We start from the raw sequence: 18,634 nt of genomic DNA, 5'->3' as shown, positions 1-18,634 counted from the left end.
CAATAATAACTATTCCTACTAGAAGTAGTAACAATTCTTTCTATATAGTGACAGTCTCCAAATTCTGTCAGATATTTGCAGAAGTGTGTGCTATTTTGACTTTTTCACTGGTTTTCATCATTAGGCAAGAGAACAGGGATTTTCAGCTTCTCTTAAGCTGGATTGACATAACTTGGTTTAACTTGTCTTTTGGGTTATTCTATAAGAATGATTAAGAATTACAGATGTTGCCAAGAATTCTAGTGTGTAGTCTAAGCATGCATTACAAATTCTGTGTGGTAAGGGGATCTTCATGAGGATCTCACCTTAAAGCTTATTCTATTAAAGGGGGGGAGGGGGAAGAAAATCACACATTAAAGTTCTTTTTCTCTGATAACAAATCATCAAAACAAACCCAGCACTTTATTTTTTTTTTTTACTTGGGTATGCAGATGAAATTAGCGCTGCTACTGAAGTCAACAAAAGATGTCTTTGTGAATTTAAAACAAATCAAACCCACACCGAAGTTCACAGCAATCCCCATACCTGTTATGTCTGTCCTCTTGTCACTTGCCAAACCATTCTTCAACTGACTTTGGTTCTGATAGATCACTCACCAGATGATTTAAAGATTTGGGATAACACTCATTTGTAGACAATCCCAGAAACTAACTTCTCTCCATGTCAGTCACATAACTAAAAAAAGCCCCAGAAAATTTATGTCAGGTCACAATTTTCAATGTGCTTTTCATATTAAAAGTTCAGCAAACGTGTTGCATTGCTGATGTCACCTATATAAGCCTCTCTAAGATCGTGGCATTTTCCTTATTGAAAGTGTATTTTTCCAAAGCCTCTTGAAAGTTGCATAAACTCCAAAGAGTTATGCACATATTGTTGGTATTCCCTTCTATACCTTCGCAATATTACCATATTCTTCGTGGGAATTAGACACGCTGTAGCATTAATGTCCCACACCTGCAGAGCTACCGACTCTTTGAATCTGGTTGGTTTTTTCGGTTTTGGTTTTGGGGTTTTTTTTAACAGCACAAAGTTTGTGCCTGAAATTTGAAAGTCTCTACCTTTCCCTGGTTGAACTTTTGCGTCTTCTGAAAGTAAAACCAGGACATTTGTGCCACGTTCGGTCCCCTCACCAAACGCTGATCAAATGCTCCTCGCCGTCCCCTCAGGCGTTTCCCGCCCTTTTTGCCCGCCGCGGGCTTTCCGCCTCAGCGTGAGGGGGACGAGGAGGGTGAGGAGGAAGGAGCGAGCAGGAAACCTCCCCGGTGGGCGCCGCGTACCTGGCGGCGCTGCGAGGGGCGCTGCTGGCGCTGCAGCTGGCCCGGGGCGCCGGGAGGAAGGCGAAGGAAGGTTCGCCAGCCCCTCAGCGGCGCCCAGGCCGGGAGCAGCAGCGTGGAGCGGGATGAGGAGCCCTGAGGAGGCCGCAGCCATGTCGGCCGGACCCCACAGGTGGAAGCGACGTCGCTTGGGGACAGACCGAGAGATCCAGGTGGCGGCTGAGGGACGGGAGATGCTGAGGGACGGGCGGGGCTGAGGGGTGGGCGGAGCTGAGGGCGGGAGAAGCTCATCCTTAAGGTAAATCTCCGCAGTCCGTAGGGGAGCTTTGAGAAAACCTGTCTGCTATTTCCTTTTCGTGACAAGCCGTTTCTGCAGAGGGCAGAAGAATCTGCTTTTTATTTCTGTTGAAACCCTTTAAGTGTAGCGCCTTCATTTGAAATGTGTTCAGCCGCTTTAATCAAATAGTAGTGGTGAAAACCCCCAAGCTCTATAATAATTGTTGCTGTCTTGGAGGGTGATAGCTTCTGAGTGTGCTGTTTTTGTATGGAAGAGAATAGTGAGCTCAGGTCCACGGAACAAGGTGTTTGGCTGGGTTTTTGCAGAAGTGTTCCTCTATTTTTGATGTTAAATGGAATATACTTTTCAAGGACTTTTCCTGCCTTCCTAGAGAGGTCTTTACAAACGACTGACATGTTATTCAGATGGTGACAATCATAATTTTTGATTTTCATAATTTTACCCTTGCAGAGTAAGCATGTTTATTTTCTCCAAGAAAGCATTTGACTCTATGGTCTGCAGCTATTGAGAACTAAGTAATTTTCTAGTCATTCCTTCAAATATTTTATAAGTGTTTTCAGTTCATCAAGCTCATTACCAGTTAGTACAAAATATGCTATTTACTCAAAGCTGGAAATTTACATGGAAACCAAACTCTCTTTTCAATTCCAGGACGAAAAACATACAAACAACCAAAAAACCCAAACCAGCCAACCAAAACAAAAACAAAACAAAAACCCAAACAATTTCAAGTGTAAAACATAGTTTTAAGTTGCAATGATAGGCTTACTGTGACTTTGTACATTTGACTTATCTACAGGCACTTATGTGAATGCCTTAGGGTGCTGTGAAGATTAACTTTATTCATGCTTACCATCTTGACAATTTCAAAGAACGGATGATAACAATTCTCGGACCTCATGAGGACTTTAAAAACCTGGGAGGCTTTTGATGTGTCCTGTTTTACTAGCATTTTTTCTTGGGCAATGTACTTTCCTGCTGAAAGTACATTCCAGAGTTGCACAAGATACTTCCATTGCTGTTTTAGTTGATTAACTTGCATCTGAAGAAAAACATATGACACAGAGCACAAGGGAAGAAGTATAGAAGTTTTTACTGAGCCATGGCTTTCAAAAAGAGCATATTAAATAGGCATCTATTGCTGCTGGTAAATTATACTTTTCAGTTTTTGAAAGAATCTGGTTATTGTTAGTATTTTAGTCACGGTCTTTGGTGTGTACTAGGCAGGGAAGGTGAAAAATCTGCCCTGGGATTTTGTCAAATGTCTGCTGCTCTGGTAAAGTGAAGCTGTCCGGGCTGTTCCTGAGACAGACATGGTGTAACAGGGCAATGTGGTCATTTCAGACAGACACCATTCCCTGGGGGAAAGCCATCATGTGTGCAGACACACTGGAGTTTGCTGAGAGGTGGCCAGGGCAGGCAGGACTTTCTCAAGGTTCTGAAGAGGGAGCAACAGTCTCAGGTCACCTTTAAATGGCAGGGGAAAAAAATCACCTTTTTATTTTTGCAAGGAAAAAAATGTGCAAGGAAATTCACAAGGAAACAGAAGAACATTTCATGCTCTCCACTCATAGGTGTGTAAAGGAGACAGATTTCCATTACCTTCATTTGTCTGTCCCGTGTTCTGGGGATGAGCCAGCTTTCCTCAGGTGTCACAGGAGAACACTCATGACTGCCCCATGTCAGCAAGGCCACGATGTGGGTGTGCTTTCAGATAAGGTTTTGTCGAATTTCATGTGGATTTCATGTGGATTTCATGTGGATTTCATTTCATTTCATTTCATTTCATTTCATTTCACTAGATTTGTCACTAAACAAGTACCATGTACCTAGTGACAGAAGAGATTGTTTGTCCTGGAAATGTGCACTGAGGAATCCAGACAAGGGGATTCTTGGCTTTCAGAAGAGCCAGAGATCCTTGTTACAGCTGGGACCCGAACCATTTCTCTTCTGGAAACAAATTTACTGTTGCAAACTTTTACTGTTTCCTACCATAGCAAACACTGTTAACTCCTTCCCACCCAGCAAAATGCGTTTAACTTTAAACACAGCCCACTTCAAGGTGGGCTGGAGAATAGCAAGAATGGAAATTCCTGCAGATTGCAGGGGTGTGCCTGGGTTCCATCCATCCATCCTGGGGTTAATGTCTCTTCATACCAGCAGTTCAGATCAGCTTCACATCAGAGGGTTCAAGTAATGTGCCTCTGAATATAGAAACACGTTTGCTTGGCACAAAGTGCCCCTGACACTTCAGAGAGAGCTGGTCTGCAGGTGTGTCCAGGAATCCCAGGGTACACAGAGGTTGCTGCTTCCCTGCATCCCACTGGCCCAACTGACACAGGTACACAGCTCCAGTTAACATGGAATTCACAAAAACCCGGGATGTTTTTCAACAGGAAAACATTTTTATTGCATTATATATTTCACTACATTATCATGAGAAATCCACCTCTTTACATACAATTTTCCAAAGCAGAATAATGAATATTAGTTATTCTTTATGAGTCATGACACTGTGTCATACAAGTAGACATAAAATGTCTAAGTCTCTCCAGAACATTTACTGTTCCTTTAGATCTTGTAAATAAATACCAAATATTGTAATGTAAACTCATTTAAAAACAAACCAGCTAACCAACCTCAACATTATCTGGTTAAAACCCAAACCAGTCATGGCACAAACCCCCACAATTTCATAGAAATTATTAAATCCTTCTAAGTATTGAATAGGGGAAAAAGACTTCAGGGGCAAAATTTGTGATTTCATTAGACAGCACATTGTGCAAAAAGGTCCAAGGCATTCTGTATTAGAGGCTGGAGAGTTGGAGTAGGAAAAAGAGATTCAGCAAAACATTCTTGCCTGAACCAGGTTTTATTCCCATGTAATCCTGGACAGGCACTGCAATGTTAAGTGCCAGCCAGCACTCTTGTTATTCCTGATGCAAGGATATCAGCACAATCCATTCAAACCTCTCCTGTCACACTCTCTGCAGACGTTTACAAAATCATCTTCATGATGCATTCATCTTCTTTTCAGATATTAATATTTTATAGGAATTTATTGGCAAACAGAATTTGGTAAGAAGGAGTTTGCACAAAGGTGGAGCAAGTTCTGAGAAGGCTGCTGAGAGGTGTCCAGCAAAGCTTCCACTGTCTTATCAAATGGATTCAATCATTTTGTCTCAGTCAATAAAACCATACAGAGGATTAGGCAATAACAACTATGAGGAGAGGGAATGAAACATAGAACATCTGATCTACAAATCCATCAAAACTAGAGAGTTGAGCTATTGTGTCCTCACAGCATCTGTTTCCTGGGATCTTGTGGCAAACAGGTAACTTCATTCCGAGGTGTTCCTTTCCTCACTCACAGCTTGTTGGCTGAACTGCAATAGGCAGAATTCAAATTGTAAAACCCGCCAGGAAGTTTTTCCATAAGTTTTTTTTTGCATACACCAGATAATAAATCCCATAGGATGTGTGGAAAAGATGCCTGATGGTGATGATGGAACGCACTGTGGCTAGATTTGCAATTAATCAGGCATTTGTTGTGGATACTCTCCCTGACAGCCTGCTGGGTTGTCTCTTCCCCAGCACAGAAGCCACTTTCTGGACATATTTTTGGAGTAACTAACCAGATTTCCTTACAGGAATCAATAACAGAATGTGGCTCGTTATTCTTGTGTTTAAGAAGGTAAGTTTGGTCCCAAGCTCTGGTGACAGCTGGCCCGGCACGTACCTACGGAGGATCCTGGTGACCAGGAGCTTGACCCAGGGAGCAACGGGGTCCAGACAGATCGTCAGTCCCTGCTTCGTCGTGGCTCTGCGGGCGAGACAGGGAGGGGGTGAGGCCGGGGCCGGGGCCGGGGCCGGGGCCGGGGTCGGGGTCGGGGTCGGGGCCGGGCACTTACATGACCTCGGGCACTGCGCAGTGCGGCCCCTCGGCGAGGAACTCCAGGCGGGCCAGGCGCCGCGGCGGGATCATCTCGGACACGGTCCGCACGCAGCGGCAGCGCAGCTCCCCGGCCAGCGGCGCACCTGGCAGGCGAGAGGAGCCTTCTGAGCCTCGGCTCCGGGGTCCCCCGAAACCCCCGGCCCCCGGACGGGCCCGGCCCCCCGCGCACCCCTGCCGAGGCCCGGCCGCGGACGGATGGGTAACCGCGGCTCGGTCGCTTACCCTGGCACAGAGCGGCGGCGGCCAGGAGGAGGAGGAGAGAGAGGTGCGGGTTCATGGCTGGTGCTGGCGGCGGAGAGGGTGCAGGAGCCGGCGAGGCGGCCCCCTTTCACTCCCGTGCTTTTATTCCCGGCCGGGAGCTGCCGGGGAATTTCCCGGAGTGTAGCCAGAGGGCAGTGCCCCGTTGGCCCCTTTCCACCGGTGGGTGTGTGCAGCTAAAGGAGCAGGGCGGAGAGAGAAGAGCGGCCGTTCCCGGCACAGCGGCTGCTTTAGGTCCGGGAGCGAGGGAAGTGTGGCACTGCACCGTCCCGAGAACCGCCCAGCGTCTGCTGGGACCCCATTCTCCGAAAGGAGCGGCGGCTTTTTGTGGGGGCTCTCCGTTAGCTTGCAGGGTGCAGGGTGCTGCGCCAAAGGGGAATTTGGGTTCTGGAGGTTGCCTTGCTGCCGAACCATGTGCAACCACGCACTCTTACTCAGTGGGCATTGTTCTCCTGAGCACCCCTTCATTCACCTAGTTTTTGAAAACCCTTTTTTCCTCGGATTTCCATATATACACTCTACTACTGACAGCCTTCTGTTCCACTCCTTCACATACAGAGGTCACTATCTTCATTCCTGTCAAGGCATTTTGCTGAGTTCAGTTATAAAGAAGCAAAATGATAGTTTCCTATGAGCTTTTAATGAAAACGAGATACAGGTTTTCTACATTTTATTTACACACAGGTTTAGATCAGTTATGGTAAGCACACTTTCTTTTGTAATAAGTTTTAGTACAAAATAGAATATTGCACTTTATTTGTCTTGGTTTTGGGTTGGTTTGGTTTTGGATGATTTTTTTTTTTAGCAAATCTATTTTCTTGCACAGACTTTTGTGAGCATGAGTGGGGTTCAGCAAATCAATTTGTTCCAGGATCAGGCAGCCGTGTGTCTTGCCCCATTTGCCTGAATGCCTTAGATTAGATGAACTGTCTGAGAACAAAACCAAGTCAGGACCCAAACCAGATAAGATACAGTGTATAAAGCAGTCCTGAAAAGGGATTAAGGAGATAGCAAGCTGATGGGACACAAAGACTCTCATTCCTGGGCTCCATGATCTACAGCTCAGCTGTTTCATACAGCTACTGGCTTAGTCCCTCAGGAGATCAGCCCTGCAGGAAGATTTTATGTCACAAGCAAATGGTGATTGACCCATGTTATCAGGAAATATCTAATGACTAGTTTGGACCCCTATCCAGATGCAGTTTGGTAACGACATCCTTGGGAGCATCTGGCTTTTAGCTTGGTCTTAAAAGGAAGCTACATGGTCAGCTTAGGGGCAGCCACTAATTAGAAACCTTCACTGAGATCCCTTGAGATGATGGAGGTGGAATCATCATTCCCTCCAGGTTACAGCCACACAAGCCTTGGACTGGGAGTTCCCCATATGGTTGTCCCAAGGAAGTGCCATGTTCTTTGCAGCAAGAAGGATTTGCCCAGCTGCAGCAAACTGAGGCAACAAGCACGTAGGAAGGTGCACAATCTGCTCCGGGTCATTGCAATTATCCTTGGCAGATCCAGATCCCTCATTGTCACTCGTGCGCAGTCAGATTACACACTGCTCTTGGACAGTACACGAGTAAGGACAGCTTACGTGACAGCACTTGGCTTTATGCTTGCATGACTGCTAACAAGAACTGACCCATCAGCCTCATTCCACAGTGGTTACTGCTGAGGAAATTCCAGATGTCTCCTGGGGTCTGGAGTGTGAAGCTGTTTTTAGACACAGGGCAGCAATGTGTGAAACTCTGCGGCCAGCTCTCCCTGAGAGCAGCAGTCAAGTCATGGACATGCTGTGGTGCAGCAGATGGTACAGAGCCTGGTCCTCTGACTCAGGGCTTGCACAAACAGGCCTGGAACAAGGGAAATGGGTGTCTCTGGAGCTATTTCAACATGCAAGACCATCTGCCTGAGCAAGGCTTTGTACCTGCAGACTTCAGATTGCTTCTAGCTCCCTTCTGTGGGGAAATGTGAGTAAGATCTCTTCAGTCTAGATGACAGCAGCAACAAAGCTGAGCTGCAGAGTAATTCTCTTCAATTGTAACCTTTGCCCTGTTTCCCTTCACCACCTTTGACAAAATGCCTTTAGCAAGTACAGAAAAGATAGGGAACAGACAGCATCACTTCAGAAAGCTGAGTTTTTCCCTGCCTGCTGCCCTCTTTCATTATAGATGTTTGCCATGCACTGAGTGCAGGTGGAACAAATAGAGTCATGAAATGGCTTGAATTGGAAAGAGACCTTGAAGGTAATTTTGGATTAAGTTTAAATTAGTTATTTTAAGTTGTGGTGTCAGTGTAGCTGGGACAGAGCTCACCACAAGGTTTGTATTTGCCTCACTGAAGTTCCCGTTCAACTCACCCAGCTCTTTAGCAGAAGCTGCTGTGTGAAGATACGCCAGGATTCTGTGATTCTGTGAAATCTCTCAGTGTTCTTATCCTGGGTCTTGGGGTTACTGGGACACAGAAAGCACTCCCAGCTCAGGCAAGCCCTGAATAGGTACATAAAGACAATAAACCTTATGGCTCAATTGCCTTCACATTATCCAGTCCTTAATTCATTACATGCAGGAAATGATTTGACTCCTTTGTTTCAGACTTTGGCTGTGTGCCTTTCCACAGCAGGTATTTATTTGGATTGGCACCTGTAGTGGGAGCCATTCACTGGCAGGAGGCCCAGGAGAGCTACAAGACAATTAAACAAGAGATGTCTCACTTCAACAAGTGAGAACTTCTCCTAAGTGCACGAGAATTACCTTGGAGGAGGTGTCCCAGATATAAGACTAAGGTCAACTTTGATCATGGCCTAGAAACCATTTAACATGGCCAATCTCTGAAGGAGCAGTCTTATTTCCTCCAAGGTTTTTATTAGGAATAACAAAATGTTCTGATCTGTAAAATGTCGAGTCACTGCTACCTAGTACAGACTGAAGTCAGAGGGTATGGACTGCTGATATCCTCTCATCTTCATTATGTTACCTTTTTTACCTATAGCAGTATGTTTCATAGTATTCCCTGTCTATATGAGGTGCTGCACCCTAGCACCTATAACTCCTCCTGTGAATCCAGCTCTGTCATGAAGTACAAACATATTTGCTGGAGGCAGAAACCAAATTTCAAGCTACAGTTTTGTGCAAGGTAAGTTTTATATCTATCAGATGTTTTATTTCCTTCAATTTCCCTGTGTTTTTCTCAAGTTTTGAAATGTTTCCAGTCCATAGGCCCTTGAAAATAATACCAGAAGATGTAAGAGATAGAAGTGTCCTGGTGTTCACCTTGTGTCATGGATAACCCCAGCTCCATTTTGCCAGCTGCATTGGGGCCCACATCACATGTTTTTGTGTGCTCCTTTCTGTAATACCTTTTGAGATGTGAAAATTCACATTTGAAAAAATTATCTATAGCAAATGATGCTCAGTATCTTCCTGCCTGCCTTCCTGCATCTTCACCTATATTTAACATTCAGGAGCCCTCAGGGGTTTTTTTCCCTTCACCAGAGTTAGAGATTTTTCACCTGTGCCCACTGCTGGGAATCAGAGCGTGAACATACACACACACACACACTGTTGCTAGCTGAAAGGAATGTGTTTGTATTACTCAGGCATTACCTTGGCAAACAGAACCTGTTGGCTCTGAAATCCATGTGTTTGGCCATCATTTCTGTTTTTCAGTTTCAGGTGCCAGCTGACCTTTTCTGAGATCATTGATGGGACTGCAGAGACTGTGGTTTCACTGTCACCTTACTAAGTGGGACTCCTGGACACACAACAATTCCCAAAAAGTGAGTGACTGGTGGTGGATTCGCTGGTTCTGGTATTTTACACCTAACATATAAGGAGACAAGAGGGGCTTTATTTTGAGTTTGGGATCCAACTCTTTAGGCAATTTGATCTTACCTCTGCTGAGGGGGAAAAATCTCCTGGCTTTTTAGTGGCAGGCATGATCCTGGACAAAGATTACAACTGTGTGACTCCTTCCATCCCCACAGAGTTGTTCAGTTGATAAGCCTTTGAGGTCATCACAGCTTCTGAAAGACAGAAAGAGCTCCTCTTGGCCTTACCTGGAGCAGAAAACGCTCTTCATCCTACGAATTGCCTGCAGGCTTTTGTCCTTGGATCTGTGTGAACTTCATAACAAAGATTTCAGTCAACTTAGAAATTATCTGTTTGGAAATAAATACAATAAAATTTGCTCCATCTGCAGAGAGTTGCAAGTAAAGAAAGTATGAGTCGCTTAAAAAATGAGCTATTCAACCCAAAAAACCCCAATCCATGGTCCCAGAATCAACATTCCCCCCAACATGGCTTGAGGCAATTTCAGTTTTTGGACTCAGTGGAGCTGAGTAATTTTTGGGAGTGTGCTTTGAATAGTTGTGGTCTTTTGGTTAAAGTGATGGCATCACTTGGGAAAACAGTGACACGAGACATCTGACCACAAGAAAATGGGAACACTCTTTGGAATAATCACAAAATATTTGAAGTCTTCTCTCATGACCCTCAGACTTCAGTCCTGTCTGTTACTTTCGATGCTTGTGTTGCAATGAAGGAAAAATGAAGAAGTCATACTTGACTTGCACCCTAGGTGACACTGAAGCTGCCATCTCAGGGAATGCTTCCTTACAGCCCTTTGGGTGCCATGTGCAGGTTTAGTCTCCAGAGTACTTGGACTCTGTAGTAAAATGAATTAGATTGTTCCTGGCAACAAAAAATGGCTGCTATTTGTTGGAAGGAAGGAAAAATAATACCAATGAATTTGCTTAATTGTTACTGAATTATCCAAAATGGCCTACAAAGCAGCAAGAGGGACATGCATCCTTTCAGCTTGTTATAGGGAGGTGTTTAGAGAAGGAGATGTTTGGAGGAAACACACAGGTAACATTCTTGGTAAATGTGATCACCACTGAGTTTACTGTCAATGGTTTTCTTCCCCATTATCTTGTCTTTCTTTCTTTTTTCCCTTCCTTTTTTAAAATTTCCAGATAGTGTGATTCCGAATTGCTTCAGTACATGCAGGGTACAGGACTATGCCAAGACATTGTGCTAAAAGCTGTGGCAACAAACATGAGGAAAGCATTTTTTCTTTCTTAAGAAGTAAGAAATTAAAATTGCTAGTGAGTGCTGCTGTCAGGAGTAAACTGAGGTGGCAAGAGAATAAGCAAGCTAGGAGCATTCCATGAAAAACTGGCTACTGAAAAAAAGCAACATTTGATTTCATTGAAATGCAGCATCTTTACCTTTGGTTTTCTTCTAGACAGTGAAAGTCCCCATAAAATGAAATTGATCAAGACATTGACTGAAAATGCTAATTTCGCTTAGCTTCAAATATTATTTTGATGTGAGCTAAGATTAGTTTAATTTAGATGAACTTTGCCCTTAGCTCTTGAAAACAAGCTTGAATTTGACAAAATCATTGCCTTCTAATGAGGTTTTTTTGGTTTGTTCAAATCTTCATTTTTCTAAGGGAGCACTGTTCCACCAGCAGCCTTTCCATCTGGATGCTCTGGCTTGTATTCCTGGTACACACCATTTGAAACAAACCGCACAAGGTACTTTTCATGCATTTTCTTCTTTTTTTAATGGTTATTTTAGTATCAGAAGACCTTGCATGCTCTCCCTCATCCTTTCCTCTAAGCAGGAATAGTATTGTGAGAACTTTTCAACATGCAAATGACTGCAGCATTTGGCTCGCCAACAGGTCAGGTGTGTGCAGGTGGATTGACAGCTCTTTCCCATGTTCCTTCCTCAGCTGAGTCTCCTGCTGACCTTGGTGAGACTGGTGTATGCAAAAACCTCTTGGGTTTTGCTTGGTGGTAACAAGGAGTGGGTGAAGCTGCAGTGTTGAACACGAACCAGCTACAGCAGAGCCTGTTTTCTTTGGCTCTTCTCATTGAGATTGTGCTCAGGGTGAGCAGTGCTTACGTCAATTGCTTCTCCTTTGCAGGATCATGGGCTTTGCTCTCAGAGGCAAGCACCAAACAGAGAAGAAAGCAGAAAAAAATGAGGAACTGATGGAATTTTTGACTACAGGGGTGCAGTAAGTCAGCAAATCTAGATTTATTTGCTTTATTACTGGCAATGTCTGGCTCAGCAATGAACGAGCTGGGTGGCTGTGCATTCCTTCATTGGTTATTGATAAGTCAAACACAAAGCTTTCAGAGTCAGGATTTTTGACAAGTCATTTGCTCTTCACTGTTTGTATTGAGTTACTAAGTTCCTTTCACACAAAGGTCTGACACCTGCATGGACAAACTCTTACTTTTCAGTAATAGCAAGAAAATGCGGGGGGTGTTCCAAGTTCAGCTCATTGGTCCTTTTCTGGGCTTAGTATATCTTGCTTCTCCTGTACTTTTTGCACACATTCTCATTCCTTCAAGAAGTTCTGCGTCAAGTAAAAAAGAAGCCCATGTGGTCCATGCTCTCATTCACATGTCCTGTCTCACTCTTCATAAAATCTGCCGCTGATGCTTTGACACACTTCACACAGAAATGGTGCCTTAAGCTTTTGCAATTTTATTAACATTTTGGCTTTAGCACAACAGCTGAATTCTGATTCTCCTGTCTGATTGCAAACTTGTAAAAAGTGTGACCTTGAAAACAGAAGAGGAAAAGAATTGTCAGTATTTTAGAAGTCTCCTTATCTCAGTGCAAACATTATATATGTCTTTAATAAAACAATCAGGCTAAGAGAGTGGACTTATTAATTTGCTTCTCTTATGAGCTATGAAACTTTCATCATTCTGGAAAATTATTTCAAGGAAAAAGCTAGAAATTTTGAATCTTAGGAGTGCAGCAAGAATGTTACTTCATGCTTAAAAATTATTTTTGTATTTAGCTGAGTCAGAAAAGCTGCTTAACTCTCCTTCTCGAAAACTGAAGGCTCTTTTGCAGGTAAGTTGATTCGAATATGTTCTCAAGCCACTTGCCTAAGAACTTATTTCCACAGATTTTTATAAGGTGTCTATGTATCAAAAAGTTTTCTGCAAAAGATAAAAAATATTAAAATTTTCCCAAGTTCACCTGTCCTCTAGTAAGGAATAGGAGAAATGGACAGACTGATACTGGAGTTGCCAATGTGCACTTTGGGTGGTGCAGTCTTAGCTTCACTTTTCTGCTAGAGTTCTTGGCTGAGTCAGTGGAGATGGGTTCTGGGAAACCTAGTGCAACCCTTTTCTTTCAAAAAAGTGTTGATCACGTACCTCATGAATTTGAAATTCCATGGAATAAGATAATTGGGTGTATCAGAGGTTGATGCTTGTTAAAATAAATGACATTTGTTAGTGATGAAAAGTTATTCAGCATAGCTATGTTGAAATCTGCCCACAGAAGCTTGTAGAGACGTCACACTGCTGCCTGTTTCATGAAAGGGCACAGGAAACAGTATCAGTGAGCCTGGTTATACCTATAACCTTCCTGATTCTTCCACAGAATCTCCCTCTCCAGAATTCCACAGGGATTGTGAAGTAGTCTTTGCACTGACTGACACCAATGATTGTTACTAAAAGTAATTTAACTGCAGGTAATATAAAAGTCATTTTTCATGACATTTTCCAACAGCAGAGATCTCAGGCTTATTTTTATAGGTGGCAAAATTCTTGTTTCACCTGTGCACTCAGAAACAAAATGCCTATTTGCTGATCCCAAAGTTTCCATGGCAGTTTGTGTAATTTCCAAAGGATCCATTTCCTGTAGAGTTGCTCATGATATCTTGTCATAAACAAGAATAAATTCCTGAAACAAATCTGCAATTTAAGTCCATCCTATGCATAATTTTCCTGGAAAAATGGGTTTTTCCCTTGTTAAGTGATAAGAGCATAAGAAAAACAATCATTTTAGAATGGGAAGCAGTCCATAACCAAAAGCAAGTTAAGCACATTTGTCACCTAACACAAAACCAGGATGTTTATGTTAGCCAACATTATGTTTATGTTAGCCAATATTCAGCACAGACAGAGACATTGGGGCCGAGAAACTCATGTTTGCATTCTCTGTACTTCTAAGGAAGAGTTAGGAGTATTTTTCAGGGACTTTCCAGTATTTCTTCTCATGACTTCCTCTATAGTCTGCAGTGTTTATACATTTGAGAGAAATATACTTCCATTATTGCAAGGACAGCAATCATAGACACTTAAGGGGACAAATTGCACTTCTTCATACAAGAGCAGACCTCCAGCAACCAGGCATTGGAAGGGGAGTTTGAGGAAAGAGAAATGACAGGAGGTCATGGCTTGGTCAGTTGATAGTTGCCACTTCTCTTACCCCCCAAATTAACCTGTTGGTGCAAGAAGAAAATAAAAGTGGTTTGAAGGGAAGGTGAAGTAAAGGGGCCAAGAGAATAGCAGAGGACAGAAAGGATATGTAAACACCTCTGCTGCATTTCATAACATGGAAGGCACTGAAATGAAAGGGAGGTGATGAATGCACACAGCAGCTGGAAAGTGGAATGGTCTTCTGACAGTCTTGTAGAAAGACAGTTAAATGCTAAATGAAGTGACCGAGGGGAGCAGAAACTTTCATGGGATTGGGAAAAGGAGGAGATGGACAAGAGCATGTAGTTAGCTGCAGGGAAATGGTCCATCCATTCCCTGTGGTGCAAACATCTGACCCTTAATCACCTGCTGGCCAGCTGCCTGCTGTGTTACACATGCACATGTACCCAGACAGACACTGACTGAAGGCTCTGCATGTCTCCAAAGTGTGCACTTCTCCCCCGTGGCTTCGGCATGGCCTGATAGCTGGAGGGCCACAGGACACATTGTTTAAAGTGGCAGAACTCTTCTGGCTGATGCCAAAATAACAATGGTGAAGGAGAGGAATGGCATCAAGCTTACTGAGAAGGGTCTTCAAGAAAAAACAAGCCAGAGACAGCTGTCTTATTTTATGATCACAAAGTTACCCAGCAAAAATCTCTCTGCTGTTTTACTACTATCTAGATTATAGATAAAAGTGAGATAAGAGTGTACATCCCTCAAAAAAACCAGTTATACTCTAGTTATAAACAATAGTCTTTAAACTTATGCCCTTTCTCTCTTATTCCCTGTTTCCTTCTGGGAAGTTTTTAAGAGAGGGAAGAGTCACGTGCTCAGCACACTGCATATCAGGGACCAGAACAGGAAGCAGTTGTTACACCAGGACAAGTGCTTGCTCTTTGTATACCCAAAGTAAAGGTGGCAAATCCCTGTTTTGATGGTCAGATAGGGGCCTTTTGTTGTAGTAGTTACAAGTGTGAGGTTGAAGTGGACACTTAGTGGTGTTTAGGCATCTGGGAGTAAAACTTTTATCTGCAAGGGAATTAAAGAAGGGGCCTTGCCCTAGAGCCCACTAGTCCCCATGGATTGGGAACAGCCTGAAGAGAGGAGAGTGAGCTACTTAGCCCACCTTAAGAGTCTGTGTTAGTGTAGTCAGGAGTGCTAGGCTTCCATAACAGGGAAAGTTATGGCACCATGGACTTAAAAATTTTCATTTAAGTTTCAGAAATCAGGCTGGCAAAAATAAAGTAGAATTTTCAAATAAAGCAAATGAAGATTTAAAAGATCAAGCAGAAAACAATTTTTTTTTTTTTATTTAAAACTTTTAATAGTACATTTTTGGGAATAATTACACTCTCATAATCAAACTCTAGGTATGTAAAATACAGTTTTTTCCATTAGCTGATGGAGTAGCTAATTAGACATATAATCAAGTACAGAGTAATGAGATTGTGAATATTTCTCCACAAACAGATAGCAGGAATGAAAAATCCAGTAAAAATTAAATAAATTATAACTTCTCTTTCTTATATAGAAACTGCTCAATAAATACATTTATAAATACCACGGAAATCACAATCCATAAATACCAAATAGAGCGTTACACATTCTGTATGTTAGGTTTTTCAAGTGAGACATTACAGTTCACAGTCTGGCCACAGGCTGACTGTGGTTCAGGAAGCTGTTGTTGACACAACATACTGGTGCGCTCCAGGGGAGCAGGAGGATTCATCAGTTTGCTGGTGAAATAGCAAAATGATCAGGCTTAGTGTGAGTAAGCTGTGCTGCAGGTGCATTGCACCTCACTGCATATGTTTGGCTCAAGTGGCTGCCGAGGGTTCTCCATGTCCTTCAGCAAACCACTTTTCCTTCAGTGTCAGGGCAGCATGTCCCATGGACAACACTGACCAAAGTGAGACTTCCTTAAATACACAGAGTTAAATAAATAGATAAATAAATAAAACCATCCAGCATTGACATCATAACACGGGTGCAGCATGTGGAAGATTGTACACTGCTTCAATGACGCTCTTCCCAAATATTTCTCTTGACTAACGAGCAGAAGCAGTTCCCAGATTTTTTCTGTGCTGGCGTTTCTTAGAGAGGAGAGTCAGAATTTTTTTGAGCCCTGTTAAGAGGTGAGAGAAGAGGATAATTTAAAAGAAGGTTCAAGTTACCACTGCTTAGCATAGCACAAACAGTTTAGGGTGCGGAGTCTCTTTCCCATTCTTTGTGCTATCTTGAAGCACAGGGAGAATAAAGTTGATGTTTCGAAAGCAACTACTGAAATCCCACTGTGTGCATGCCTGGTGTACACCTGGGAAAGCTCTGCAGCACAAGCTTCTGGAGTTCCTGACAGCAAGAACCTCACTAGCTTAAAAATAGCAACTAAGTAAGGGGAAGATGACTTTTTTTAAGCCTTATTTTTTCAAAGGGAGAAAAACACTTCTGTGCTTCCCTGCAGACAGAGTTGCTGGTAGTCAGAGGTTTAGTACTGACATATCAGCTTGAGCAAGGACCCTGAAGCACAGCCAGAAAAACTAAGACTGATTCTATAGTTAAGCAGGAAGCTTCTCTGTTCTTTAAATCTGGTTAAGAAAGAATGGGAAGTATCACCATAGAATCCTACAAACTGGCGTTTTCTGGGAGGTTTGCCACTCAGCTGCCCAGACAGAAAGGTAATGGGACTTACCTGGCCATAATTGCCTTTACAATCAGCTGCACCCAGGGAGCAGTGGGCTCCAAGCACACCTCTTTGCCATTTTTCAGAGTAGCTCTGCAAAACAGGGAATAAAGAAAAGTCAGGAAATTACTATATGGATTTATTTTACTCACAGAATGTAATCTTGCATTTTTAGATCAGATAGTATCAATTAATCCCAGCTACTCCAGGTTAGATTTGGCTGTTTTGCTTTATACAACTGAAGAGACCAGAACCATCCAGAGCTGTGAGTCTCTGTGTCTGCTCTCAAAGCAGACACGCATTCCCAAAAATCTTTCCCTCTATATATGAATACCTGTTTCAGATGTATTTATGTTACTAAAGCTTTCTTACACAATTATTGAAACCTCCAGTGGTGAAAAGGTTTGTTTGAGCAGAATAAAAATTTTAACATTTTAGTTCCTTTGCGCTGTTCAGACCAGGTTAGGCTGGTTCACTGTTTCCCTAAATCTGCTTACTGGAATTCAGTTTTTCTCCTTGAGTCTGCCTGCCTAATAAATGCAGGATTCAAACTACATCATTACCTTGTATACTAAGAGCTGACAAGTCCATGGAATTCACATTCTACTACTAGAAATATTTCATATGTCCCTGACAGCTGAACAAAGGTCAGTTCAGCAATATGTAAGGTCATAGTGATGGTGAAAAACAGGGTGTTTCACTTAAAACTATCCCTCCCAAAATAAAAGCCAAGTCTGGCTGCATGAGGTCAGCATGCTGACTGTGGTGCCTGTGAAGCCTGAAAGCCCAGCAGCAGTGGCAGCAGTGCAGGGGAAGGGGAGGGAACCTCTTGCAGAGCTACTTACATGACTTCAACGTTCTTGCAGTGGGGGCCGCTCTGTGTCAGCTTCACATCCTGAATGGACTTTGGGGGAATTAACCCGGAATGAGTGGCTATGCACTGGCACCGCAGCTCGGTTCCCATCCTTGCCAGGGTCCTCCCTGTGAGCACAAAAGGCACATTGGGGTTTGGCAGGTGCTCCTATGGTCCACGTATCAGACGTAAAGCACAGCTGCTCTATTGTAACAACATTCTCAGTTAAAACACTGCATTTGTCCAAGCTGCCTAAATCCTCATCTTATGGGGAGGGTTACTTGGGTTCCAGGGGAACTGATGCCCAACTACATTGGAAACTAAATTAATTAATCTTTTAAGAATGAACCCACATATTTTGCAGTTACTAACCATACTGACTGCACAGTATGGTTAATTGCATTGTTTTAATATCTGGATAAAAAATCTTGGCCACTCTGCAGAAGACAGAGCCCTAGATTTGGTCATTACTTGGAGGTTTTCCCATGTTCTATGTTCAAATCGTTTGCTCTCCCTTTCCAACTATGTATTACTTGCTTGAGGCAGCATGGTCACTAAGCAACAAATATGAGATGATAAACTGTTATTTGTGTGGGAAGGGAGAGAAACATTAAAGCACTCCAGAACAAAAATCTGTCTCTAGCCACAGAAGAACCTGTTTCTAGGTTATACACTTCAATAGAAACAGAAATAAAGCAAATGCAAGTTGCACCCTTAATATTATTTCCCACAAGATGTCAGTAACTCTTCAGTCTGAGGTCTACATGGTAGATTTCTGACTGAAGAGAGGTGCTGAAAATCTCTCAAAAGAGACTAACTTAGTGAGACAAATAGAAAGGTACCCTGCAAGGACAAGCATCTCAGTCGATGCCTCGGCAAAACTGCAGCCAGGGGAACTTTGGGAAGCTTTACTTACCTTGAGACACAGCTGCTGAGATCAGGAAAAGAGCCAGGACAGCTACGAGTTTGCTGTTCATGGTTGGACAGGAGCTTTTTGCTGGCCTGTTTAGGTCTGGTTCTGCGAGCTGGAGTCCCAAAGGGTTGTTGATTCCTGCTGTGTGTGGGGACTGTTGA

General features: G+C 43.1%; 2 protein-coding genes across 2 annotated transcripts; both read right to left on the bottom strand.

The window, feature by feature from the left end:
- Positions 1 to 4,155: 4,155 nt before the first annotated feature.
- On the bottom strand, positions 4,156 to 5,817 carry LOC131557198 (interleukin-8-like). Its single transcript, XM_058804259.1, has 4 exons — positions 5,750 to 5,817; positions 5,484 to 5,610; positions 5,312 to 5,395; positions 4,156 to 4,958 (listed from the first exon to the last, which is right to left on the bottom strand). The coding sequence occupies exons 1-4, from the start codon at positions 5,802 to 5,804 to the stop codon at positions 4,940 to 4,942; spliced, it is 285 nt and encodes a 94-aa protein (XP_058660242.1). The 5' UTR covers positions 5,805 to 5,817; the 3' UTR covers positions 4,156 to 4,939.
- A 9,625-nt stretch (positions 5,818 to 15,442) lies between these two features.
- Positions 15,443 to 18,634, bottom strand: LOC131556899 (interleukin-8-like). Its single transcript, XM_058803818.1, has 4 exons — positions 18,477 to 18,634; positions 17,553 to 17,688; positions 16,717 to 16,800; positions 15,443 to 16,152 (listed from the first exon to the last, which is right to left on the bottom strand). Exons 1-4 carry the CDS (start codon positions 18,535 to 18,537, stop codon positions 16,122 to 16,124), a joined length of 312 nt encoding a protein of 103 aa, XP_058659801.1. The 5' UTR covers positions 18,538 to 18,634; the 3' UTR covers positions 15,443 to 16,121.

This window comes from Ammospiza caudacuta, chromosome 4 (assembly GCF_027887145.1).
Source record: "Ammospiza caudacuta isolate bAmmCau1 chromosome 4, bAmmCau1.pri, whole genome shotgun sequence".
In the NCBI taxonomy this organism is placed as follows: domain Eukaryota; kingdom Metazoa; phylum Chordata; class Aves; order Passeriformes; family Passerellidae; genus Ammospiza; species Ammospiza caudacuta.
Note: the sequence above shows the minus strand (reverse complement) of the source record. Positions and strands in the feature narration are given on the sequence as shown.

Excerpts from the sequence above, each read along its gene's own strand:
- LOC131557198 (XM_058804259.1), bottom strand. The coding sequence starts at position 5,804 with ATGAACCCGCACCTCTCTCTCCTCCTCCTCCTGGCCGCCGCCGCTCTG. Across the intron at positions 5,611-5,749 it reads CGCCGCCGCTCTGTGCCAGG|GTGCGCCGCTGGCCGGGGAG; the intron begins GTAAGCGACCGA and ends CTCGCCTGCCAG. Across the intron at positions 5,396-5,483 it reads TGCGCAGTGCCCGAGGTCAT|AGCCACGACGAAGCAGGGAC; the intron begins GTAAGTGCCCGG and ends TCTCGCCCGCAG.
- LOC131556899 (XM_058803818.1), bottom strand. The coding sequence starts at position 18,537 with ATGAACAGCAAACTCGTAGCTGTCCTGGCTCTTTTCCTGATCTCAGCA. Across the intron at positions 16,801-17,552 it reads TGCAAGAACGTTGAAGTCAT|AGCTACTCTGAAAAATGGCA; the intron begins GTAAGTAGCTCT and ends CCTGTTTTGCAG. Across the intron at positions 16,153-16,716 it reads GTAAAGGCAATTATGGCCAG|GGCTCAAAAAAATTCTGACT; the intron begins GTAAGTCCCATT and ends ACCTCTTAACAG.